Here is a 12489-nt window from a genome sequence, read left to right as displayed (position 1 = left end):
CTTATTGAAATATCATATTTTTCACTATTTCTATAAGACATTATTTTGTTGAACTTTTTTCTATTTCTTATAATTGTTTTTTCTTTTAATCATCTAGAACATCATTCTATCCATGATTCCAAATGAAATCTATTAAAATCGATATGCAACACGCGGGAAACACTTTTTACTTTTTTTAATCATATTCTTTTGTTGTTATTATTCGACAAACACTTATTTTTCATTGATCATTTAAAACTTTTCTTTACCAATAATTCCTAAAAAAGTTTATTTAAATCGATATACAACACGCGGGAAACATTTTTCATTATTCAGAACATAGATGTCTCTTGGTTAGGCAAGAGAGAAGGAAATATTACGAGGTTAATGTGAAAGAGAGTGATAACAATACGTAACGCAAGAAAGAGGGCACTGTAGGGAGCCCAATGTGAAAAAAAGTGACAAAAGACACATTCAGTAAGAGAGAACACATGATAGAGCGCTCGATTAAATAGAGTGAAACAGCGAGCGAAAAAATCGTGAATAGCAGAAATATCGCTGTTAGGGGCGTGGCTTATTTATAACTCCGTTAATAATTAATAAAAAATTCTCGTTTAACGTTTAATTGGAAGCTCATGATATAAGATAACTACCTATTAAATATGAAATCATAATATGTAGCAATTATAAAGATATTTGCATATAAAGATGCGTTGATGACGTCACACAAAATTTTTCGTGTATAGAGTAGTCGGTAGCCTCGGCGCTCATGGGGGAAAGAGCGCGCTAGTGAGAAAGAGAGAGAGAGGGAAAAGGTGAAAGTGCACTTGGCGCCGAGTATCTACCGCTACTCTAGACAGGTTGGATGCTAGAAGGTTGCTTAAAACAAAATAGTTTATTAACACCAAAACTGTATGGTTTTTTCACTTTTATTAACAATTAACAATTACTAGTACAAGAGAGAGAACTAATCGCTAAGGTTCATTGAGTTGTCCGTAATTCGACCGCGTGCTTGTTGGCGTCACTTAGCTCCAAGCAAATTACGCGGTCAACTTTGTAGAAAATTACTCAGTCAATTCGCAGTTTTGCAGTCAGCTCACCTTTTTTTTGAGAACAAAGAATCTCAATCATACACAGTCAACTCTCGTGAACATTATTGAACCATCAAAATTACTCTCATCAGTACCAGTGGTCCAGTATAGTCAGTTGTAGTGTCTTTGGGCGCGAAGCTGAACTGGCGTCAACGCCATAGAGCCTCACGGACATTCACATATACATCGCACACCCGAACAACTTTGGTGTATACCGTGAATGTTGCTATTCACTGTTTTGAGACGGTTTTTTTTGGTAAAACATTAACTAGCAAACAATCTTCAAGTGAAAAAATAGTTGAATTACGGACAACTCAATGAACCTTAGCGATTAGTTCTCTCTCTTGTACTAGTAATTGTTAATTGTTAATAAAAGTGAAAAAACCATACAGTTTTGGTGTTAATAAACTATTTTGTTTTAAGCAACCTTCTAGTATCCAACCTGTTTCGTTATTCTGCTCTTAATTATTACAGTCCACTAGTTTTTTGTTTGCTCGTCCGGCCGACTCGAAGTCAGAACAACTTCTTTGAACTAGTTTCCGATAATAATCATCCCAAACTTCTTCGTAATTATCCAATTTTATGACCTGAAAGAAATTTTTTTATGCTCAAAAATGTTGCAAGAAGTGTGCTAGACAACGTTCAGGAGCTGGAATTAGATAGAAAATAAGTAATTCGCGATTTCTCTTCATTACCTTGTAGCCGCCATCTTGAAATTGAAGCGCGGAAAATCAATTTCTAATTATTCAATTTTCTTTTTAATTTCTTTATTAAAAAAATTAATTGGATAATAAATTCGCGGAGAAGTTAGAAACCTACGATTAAATGTATTTAGATAGGGGGAATCAGTCGCCTTCGTGACTTCAGCCCAGCCTTAAGGTTCAAAAATTTTTTAGTGCGGATAGTCTATTGTTATAGGGACTATCTAAAAGGGTTTTTAATCATAAACTTTCTAAAGTAATTTAAATGTGGAATTTCTATTTGAAAAAAAAAAATCCTTCATCGATAATTGCTCGAATGGTATCAAAATTTTTGATCGACCAGGCATTAATGATGCCGAGTGTGGATTAAGCGAATTAATGATTTATATCGTTTATTCGTTAATATTCAGCGAAAACATATATAATATTATTTACTTATGGATGATTTTTAAAACTAAATTATGTGAAACATAAGTTGATAAAATTTTTAAATATGAAGAATGATGTATATTTATAACTAAAATGTAAATTTCTGGTGTCTATATGTCTGTCCACGCTCGTCTCTTGAACAACTAATCAGAATGCAACCAAACATTGCAGGCACGTAGAGAAGGTTACTAAGAAGGTTGTAGGCTACGTTTTGTTTATGTAAATTGCTTAAAACAATTAAATTTGTCATAAACAATACAGGATCTATGTTATATATCTCAGTTCGTACAATACGTAATTTTTTCTTCTACTGAAATAAAGTTATAAGCCTCATGAAATGGATAGAAACCTATTCCTTTTGTTTAAAACGATTAAATTTTTTATAAATAATAAAAAAACGGAATTTTTCCTACATATCACATAGCGATCTTTATCTCTTCATTTAATTTAGGAAATTACTATTTGAGTCATCTTCGAGCAATGTCTTATTATGAAACATAATTCTACAAATCATGCTAACAAAGGTGCAGGAATCTACTAGCTCATAACCTATTAAATAGAAAAGAAGAATACGATACAATAATAGATATTGTTATAGTTGGGAGCATAATCATAGAATAAATTTTCTCTCAGCATTTAACTAATTATTTATAGGGTACAGGGGTTTTTGAGTTCTAGTTAATCTTAAAATGCGTAAGAGATGTGACGTTCAATACTAGTTGTTATTTAATTATATTAATTTTGTTATTATTATATAGATCGAACGTTTGTTAATTTATTCTTGCTCGTTTAGTATTTAAACTATTTTAGGGTCGAACCAGGTAAGTTTCGTCGTGACCGTACGCTCCATTGAAGAGTAAAACAGAATAGATTATAGCGATCCAGCATGAATAATATACTGGGCCGTACATTAATGATATCAAAGACGATATGACACCTACAGTGGCTTCCTTTGTCAGGTAGAGAAACGCAAATAGGATAATTCTCACGGTCTCGAAAAACTTGGATACACATATATACTGCAAACAATTAATGACATAACATAATATAATCAATTAAATTTTGGCTTACGTCTAAGATTAATTCATCGTGAAAAGAGAGACGTTTTGAATAGCCCACGCTTCGTAAAATTTTGTATGACACTTTTACAAGTGTTTTTCAGGGCTACGCGTGAATTTTCCGAGGTCAATCGTCTTATTAATAAACAAATAAACCGTCAAAAATCCATGAACTTTCGCATTTTTGGTGGTTTATGACGGAAGTTTGTGTTTGGATAAACGAGTTAGGTTGAAGCTACTGTTCGATAAAGATCAGCAAACAAGACACCGACTGCTGTCTTACTAAAGGCGCCGTGCAATGACATCATTATTCAGACAAAAAAATGAAAAAAATTTCTATTATCTGCTCTTGGTTGTTCGTACCAAAAAAAAATAAAAAGTAAACTGTAATAAAATAATCAATTTTCTTGAAAATTTCGATCTAAAAATCAGTGATTACAGTTTAATTAAGAAGAATTATTCATCACAAATATCTGATAATATATTTAATTATTTTAATGCGTTATTTTTTAATTGTTGTAGGCTGGCATTCAAATTGGTGACATGATTTTGGCAGTAAATTCGGACACATTGTTAGATTCAACGTATGAACAGGTATGTATATTGATTTTTTTTAAATCTTAAATTACAAAATAATATAATCTGTACACAGAAAAAAAAGTTTAATAACTGCAGAAAAAGAATGTTTTATTCTGACGGGTATTCCTCTCGTAGGAGAGAGGGATTTTTATCGGAAAAGTACGTATTTTTAGAGAGCTAAAACCATAGTTTTGCCGTGGGACTCAAATTTGTTTTGCTGTGGGACTTAAACTGCGTTGAACGATACTTAAGTAATGCTGCAGAAGCTATAATTCGATATTCGACTGCATACGTTAGTACACGTGCGAGCTGCATGTGTGTGAACTACATACACGTATTTTTATCTAAGAATATAAAGTTCAAAATTATCCTTATTAAATAGTATCCTTATGATAATAGAAATCTGCGAGAGTCATGCCTTCTTCATAATATGAAATTAAATTCCTTTTAATTCACAATGCTGCAAATAAATTAATTAATTAAATTTTTGAAGTGGTATTGATCAGGTTAAGGCATTTTTTGTCTCTACCATCATTGTTAGTATGCTCTCTACATGAAAACTTTTTTTCTCTATGGTACCTAAACATTTGTTTACGATAACGAAACTTTAGTTTAAGTCATACGATAAAACGAATATCGTTACGAAATTTTTTTTGCAGTAATTGATCTTTTTTTTTAGTATACTAAAAAACAGACGTCAAGTCACATGATAATGATATGATAGTTCTAGTCTATTTGTCTATATAATTAACATTAAAGTGCGGAAGTATCTGTATAACACAACTCTGTACGCAGTTTATACTGTATGCGGTAGACTATATGCGGTATATTTTTCAGACAGTTCGATAATTTCCTGAATCCTTTAATGTCAACAGCCTTTTCTACACCGTCGATGGCATATCGTGTGAACGGTATAATGAATATTAATGCACTATGCCATAAGCTTTTTTGAATGTAAACAGTATAGTATAGTCACGGTAACTATATTTTCATATTTAAAAAAAAAAAACCCCTTTTTTTTCTATTAATTTTAATTGTTAAAGAATATTTCACAGCTATCACTGACATATTTCCGAGATAACTTCAATTATTTAATATTTCTATGTTCATTCACTATTAGTATGTTTTAGTAATTTCGATATATTTTCGAATTTCTTTCAATATATGTTTTCCTCTGTACGTATATATATATGAAATATTTTTTTTTCCTACCTACATTAAAAAACAAAAATCCGAGTCAAAATTTTTATAATAACTTTATATTGAATATACTGAATTCATATAGAATCCATATTGAGTACTCTAAAACAATACTGATTTTATGTTGAATGTATTAATTTTTTAATTTCTATGCTGATTCTATATTGAACATCTTGAAATCATTATTATTTTGTACTGTCCATTCTGCCATCAATATGTTCAGTATAAAATTCGAATAAATTTTAAAAATCAGTATTCTAAATTTTCATAGAATGCTCGGAAATCTTTCTATCATTCTATTGAATCTACTGATACGTTCTCTATTACACTGATTTTGTACTGATTTTTCTGACATCAATATAATCAATATAAAATCAGAACATCTTATTTAAACGAGTTTCCTGAATTTCTATTGAACGTTTTTAATTATTCTTATATGACATTGAACCTACTGAAATATTTTTTATTTCACTGATTATTATTCTGACATCAATATAATCAGTACAGAATCAGAACATTGTTGGAATGAGTATTCTAAATTTTTATTGAGCATTCAGAAAGTATTCTAGAATATAATTCTATATTATAGTTAAATTGCAGAATATTTATAAATTTTTCGTTGTACTGCTAATCCGCAAAAAACAGACATCTGTGGATATCTGTAAAAAATAGCGCCAAGTCCACATTCAAATGATCATTGAATGTTCAATTCAATATTTTTACATACAGAAAAAGATCTAAAATCATAAAATTTCGCCAAGTCCTGTTTCCATTTATGTGAAATATTTCAATATTTCCAATATCTATAGTTAAGGCACAATTTTTGCAAATCTTTCTTACGGAAATATTTGTGGATTGATATTTCGAGAAGGAACGTTAAAATTGTGCCAAGTCGTATCAATTATTTTTTTTCAAAAAATATTTTTTGAGATTAATATAAATCAGTTTCAAAGTCATCGTTAATTTATATCTACTTATTTGAGATATATTTTTGTAGATATTTGGAGATTACTTAAAGAATTTTTTATTCTTTATTATTAGTTGAGAATAAAGAAAAGTTGTAGTTAATTTTATAAGCGATTCGACATTATACGTGATTTCAGAAGTTTTTGTCATCTAAACATTAATGAATTAAATAATTAATCACATGGAAATTATTTCATATCTAACACCATTTGACATGTGTATGTACATAGCACAAAGTTTTGCCGACATCGTGAAATGTCGGTTTTAAAAGTATACAATGATTAAGGCAAAAAAGTTATATTTTTTTTTCTTAACTACAGATATTGGAAATATCGAAATATTTCTCATAAATGGAAACAGGACTTGGCGAAATTTTATGATCTTAAATCTTTTTTTGTATGTAAAAATATTGAATTGAACATTCGATGATCATTTGAATGTGGACTTGGCGCCATTTTTTACAGACATCCACAGATGTCTGTTTTTAACGGATTTCAATTATTTTTTCAATAAACTGCTGATCATTTATGAGATCTATGTTAGCCCCTCTATTCAATAGCATTTCCATAATCGTTGAATCATTAAATTTAACGCTTGCAAAATGTGCGTAATCAATGTAATTAAGTTACGAACTCTTATTTTGTCTATGTTCTAACCGAAAGAAGTTGGTTTGAGTTGCGTTGAGCAAAGTCGATGTATTATTTTTAGTCTATAGTACTTAATGGATTTTAGGATATATACAATATTACATCCTATACCTTTGCTCAAAATCAAATGCTTTGTTACGGTAAAAACACTACTTTCTATTTAACTTAATTCTAATCAACTTCTTTCGGTGGAAAGATAGTGATTCTCTATGTTCGATGGTCAAGAGTAACCATGGATTTGAATTTCCTCATAAAAGTTGCTCTTCCCATGAGTAAATTTAATGCTTCTGTTTTGTGATTCAAGATTGCAATTCTGACCGGATTATGATGCTGTTTATTACTAAGGTGTATTAACTTTTTTATCGAATAGCATCGTCATGGTTTCTAAATCATCAAGTTTGATAATTGCAAAGTGTAAAAGCAGTACCGCAATATGAGTTGTAAATATTAACTTTACAATTTTTAAATATCAAGCTATAAGCTTTTACTTTGACCATGTTTCCACCGAGGGAAGTTGATTCGAGTTGAGTTAAGCGAAATTGAGGTAATATGATGTGGAATTCATTAGAACATTGTTGCAACAACATTATTCTATGAAACTTAATCCATCAAATCACGTAATAAATCAAAGCATGGTTACACCTTTGCTTGAAAAAGAAGCTCATGTTAATGCTACAGATGGTAGCGATCAAACACTTTTTTTGCGAAGAAAAGTACATTTTGTACATAATAGTACACTATTTTCCAATGGCCTCCTCCTCCCCGTATAGCCATCCCTTACCCGACTATTTATTTCTTATGTTTCAATAATCATCAAAATTATAAGATTACTTGAATATATATATTTTTCTATTGCATAATTTCAATTGGCAATGAATCAGTGAACTTTCATTGAAATATTTAAGAAGAACGAATATATAACTTCAATTCTGTGGGTAATTTTACATATCTATCAATGAAATTGTTTTAATTTACAAATTAATTTTACTCTTTATTTTGTGAGACACTTCATACCTTTTTCGAAATTTTAGAATTTTTATTGTATAAAAATAAAACATAAGCCCGTTTACTATTGACTGGCCATCTTTCATACTCATAATTTAAATCATCAACTTTAACCCACTTCGAAGATGTACTTTCTTTTATCATACTGTAGAAATGACTTTGCGATATATAGTTACCTTAATAGAATACAGCGCTTTTCACCATGTATATTTTATCACCAATATTTATTTTTTCCATTGACGTACCTTGAAGAATGCCTCTAGTATAATTTTTATCGATTTTTTTACCATCAGAAAATATGTTTAAAGAAATAACAACGAATGGTCCAGTAAAAGATATAGTAATTTTACGTTGACATTCAGTTTCTTGATTACATTTCGGACAAGTACCTTTTCCTTTTAGCCAATGGGAATAAGAGTTTCTAAGTAAGCTGTTAATATTCATTGTACTTGAAGGAATAGGAAACGATAATCGAATAGTTTCCTCTGAGTATGTATTGATATAACTACAATTATTACACCGATCCACATATTGCATATGATTAGTGAATAGTGGTTTAATTTCATAATATTTCTCACATAACAAATCAAACAGTAATAGAGGATCCTTCTCTTCATCAGTATTCAAAGCATTTCCAATATCTTCGAGCAGGGTCGAAGTGCTCAAATTGCTGTGATTATTTGTATACTTAAATAATAATTGTTTCAAAAGGCACTTGGAGTGGCTAGTTAGATCGCTAAAAAAATTTGATGTAAGAATACAATTAAAAACTGATTGTATAGTAGCATTAGCAAAACTACTTCTTCCGTTATAGTTTTCTAATCCATTTATCGTAATTTCTCGATCGTAAAATTTACGTTCTGAAAAATTATGATTATTATCAGAAATATCTGATTCATTTACAGCCTATTGTAAATCGATTACTTTCATTCGACGTCTTTCGTTTAATGTAATTTCTAGTAATTCAGATTTATATTTTGCTCTTAAACGATTATATTCATCTATAGCTAAAGGGCTAGCTTTGATTTGTGAAGGATCGAATTTATTAAACGAAGGCCTTCTAATGTAGTTAATCGTGAAAGTGCTACATAAGTTTGCCCAGACGTAAATATATGATCACCGACATCTATAACTGCATTTGTTAAACTTAATCCCTGATTTTTATGGATAGTTATACCATAACTTAAACATATTGGAAATTGTTTTCGAATAACATAAGCATTGTTCATTACTCGGAATTTAGCACTCATTCGTTCAATGGTATATTCCTTATTGTCGGCTAGTTGGATAGTAATAGATTTAATTTGTCGATTTTGAGTTGATTCTGAGATTGATTCAATTTCTCCAATAGCACCATTTACAAGCCCTAAAGTAACGTCAATATTATGTCTTATCATTATCTTTGCACCTATCTTAACTTTAATTATTTTAGCAAGTCCAGCAGTCCTTGTATCATCGTCTTCTAATTTTCTTAACATTTTTTCTACTTTTTTCTTCAATTGATTTGGACTATCTATAATGTCATAAGCTACAAGCATAATTTCTTTAGTTGAAATTTGTTCTAGCATTGTAGAATTAAGAATATCACATTGACGGCATGTAGGTAACAAACAGACAGTATTCTTAGGTAATTTGGTAATATAGTCAGATAGTTCTTTTATTCTATCATTAATATTCGAGTTCACATGGGTAATAACCTTTTTCCGTTGCTCTAATAATTCAATATCATAAGAAGTCGTAGCACCGGTTCGAAGTCGAGTAAGCAAATCACTGTACTCATGATCTGTTCTTTGTCTCATATTTATTACTAATTCATCGTAACTAAATAAATTTTTCCAAAGATTAAAATTACCTAGAGAACCTAAAAATTTTTTTATTTTTTGAGGCGATAAATCTACAAAAGCTGGATCTTCTCGAACCGGCGGAAGTTGGAACAAATCTCCAAACACAAGAATGTGTACTTTACCAAACCAACCGTCGACTTGATCTACAGTATTAAAAATTTCCATCAAACGCAAGTGAATATAAAGTAGAACGATATTAGATACCATCGATATTTCATCAATAATGATTAAAATAACATCATTAAACTCGGAGCGTAATGCCTTCAATGCATTATCAGATAACTGATAGTACTGGCAGGCATGGCCATGTTCAACTGGTAATTGAAATGCTTTATATATTGTAATACCATCGACATTAAATGCTGCAATCCCTGTAGGAGCAGTAACAACAACATTTTCATTCATTTCTTTTTTTATCCAACATTTTATTACATCAATTAAAAAACTTTTGCCTGTACCACCAGCACCACTTACATATAAACGTAGAATTTCATTTTTTGATTCAATAGAATGTTTAACTTTTTCAAACACTCGTAATTGATCTTCATTTAAGGCTGAAGTCATATTCAATAAATCAGTGTCTGTTACGTTTTGTTTATTATATTTTAAATTGAGCGAAATTTCATCTGTTGAATCTAACTGATTTGTAATTTTATCATTTTTATGAATAATGTTTTTTTTTGGTTGCTGAATAGATTTCTCATCACTTTGCAAATGTTTTTCTATGGTTTCTTTGATAGTATCTATTCCTTTACGTAATTCAGTACATTTTTCATGATATTTTTCGGCGTCTTCGAGTTCATGAATATTTGCAGCGAATGCTTCAGTATAAGTATGAAAGTTATCTTTTAATTCATCGATATCTCTCCATGGTTTATACAGTAAAAGTAATGCATAATAGTATTTTTCAGGTTCAGTCTCCACATTGAATTGAAAATGATTAATTAAATAGCCTCTTGATCGTTTCTTTAAAAATAATGAATTGCCAATTTCGTAAATTTCAACATTTTTCTCTTTGACAGGTTTTACTTTCACGACGTCGTACCAAGTAGCAAAATTGAATAATGATAAATCATCTAGTTCTTTAGGTCGATTCGGATAATAATCATCAATTAGAGAAGCACAAAATATATCTTCTGAATCCGGATCTAATCCTTTAATAGTATTATATTTTTTTACAATTCTATTTCTTGTTATTGATACATTCAACCATTTGATGGTAGTGTTTGAATCATTACCATACAAAGGAAGGCCCAAAAGCGTATCAGCAGCTTCAAGACTACCAATTTCCCAGTGATTTAAAGTACGAAAAGCAATATTCCATAATTTTTGATTTAAAGTTTTTGTAGAATTAATATTATCTAATATTTCAAGTGAATTGGCGGATTCTTATTTGCATGAGTATTTAGTACAATATTGAATTAATATAGTTGAAGATTCTCCAATAAATTGTATATCCATGTTTCCTTCCCATGCACACAAAACGATAGGATTATAATCATTGATATATATTTCATTTGGTTTACGCATAAGATCATAGAGACGACTTTTTGATTTCAAATTTTTTCTACCTGCAATAGACTCAGCAGTATCACGCAAAACAAAATTTTCAGTCATAGGTCGAGGAAATCCAAACCTACATACTGATTTTACATTACCACATTTTTTATTTCGTAAACAGTAACTGTTATGATAATGTTTTTGGTACGAATTCACTTTTCTGTAAAGTTCAGGTGAAATATTCTTTTCTGGTATGCTACAAGTTAATACTTCAATATAAAATTAATTACTTCTTGATTTGTATTTTTTCCCAAGATAGGAGCATCTTTCACCCAAAATATGCAATGAAAATGTTGTATTCCTCTACCTTGATATTCACGTCGCCAAAAAAAATGTTCTATCTCACCAATTGAGTGATCTTGTGATAAAAGAAATTGGAGCATTGCTTGGAATTTATTCTCAATGAATCGAGATACAGAAACAGGATCTAATGCTAGAACTTCATTTTTTGATAATTTATCGAAATTCGGACTATTAATATCACGAACATATTGAATAAGATCATCCCAATTATATTCTGCTGGCGATAAAGTAACAAACCAAGTTGCTGGTCCATAATAGAATGTCATACATCGTAAATCATTTCTTGGACGACTCCAGAATTGTGGAGTATTTCGTAAACGCTCAAAAATCGTCGTTAATTTTCCTATTGATCTGACGTATGTAAGTTTTACTGAGTAAATAAAAAATATATTGTACATTAAGACGAAATCGTGCATCAACAGACATTAAACGTAGTTTCGCATATTCAGTGTCAGTAAGACGAAAGACTCGATCGTTTTCATGCTCTCCATTTTTTCCTAAAGGATGAAGATCGGGAAAACATAACAAATCTAATGTTATAAGTCGATTATCCAGTGGATCTTCACGAATTTTTTTCATCTGATATAAAGTTGTTGAATCTTGATTTAATCTTTTATTATACATAGGATAGATTGTATACTCTTCTTGAACTTCCTTGAGATCTGTTACTTGAGTCAAAAATAGTGACTTTACAATCTCTTCATCGTCTTGTACATCATTATGTTCCAAAGATTTTGAATGACTAGATGGTAATATCAGTGTTCCATTATCTGCATTGATTTGGGAATTTGACTTTTCTACCTGATATTCCACAGACGGTAAATGATCAAGTAAATGTTCAGAATACATTGGTAGTTTTATCTCTGAATATAGAGGATTGTGATTTTTGAGCCAATTTAAAGCTTCAAAAACTTTGTTCATATTCACTAAACTTTGCCTTATCTTTTAATCATTAGAGAAAAGTGCATTAACTAAAATATATAATTCATGATTTTTATTGATTGGTTCTGTTGTTGAACTTGAATTTTTGTATTTTTATTCGATTCGGTAATGATTTCTTAGATACTGTTCCCATTCTTCGCACTACTTAGAATGTTTTAGCTCGTTGGATTAAAAGTTTTTCGTAG

General features: G+C 30.1%; 1 protein-coding gene across 1 annotated transcript in view; it reads left to right on the top strand.

Moving 5' to 3' along the window:
• inaD (inactivation no afterpotential D) overlaps positions 1–12489 on the top strand; it is a 649339-nt gene that overhangs the window by 422134 nt on the left and 214716 nt on the right. Inside the window, exon 10 of the mRNA XM_035090055.1 lies at positions 3781–3852. Coding sequence (XP_034945946.1) covers positions 3781–3852 — 72 coding nt within the window. The remainder of the gene's footprint in view (positions 1–3780; positions 3853–12489) is intronic.

This window comes from Chelonus insularis, unplaced genomic scaffold (genome assembly GCF_013357705.1).
Source record: "Chelonus insularis isolate UGA/USDA-ARS -01 unplaced genomic scaffold, ASM1335770v1 contig_72_pilon, whole genome shotgun sequence".
NCBI classification, from domain to species: Eukaryota; Metazoa; Arthropoda; class Insecta; order Hymenoptera; family Braconidae; genus Chelonus; species Chelonus insularis.
This window is presented reverse-complemented; position numbering and strand designations above follow the sequence as displayed.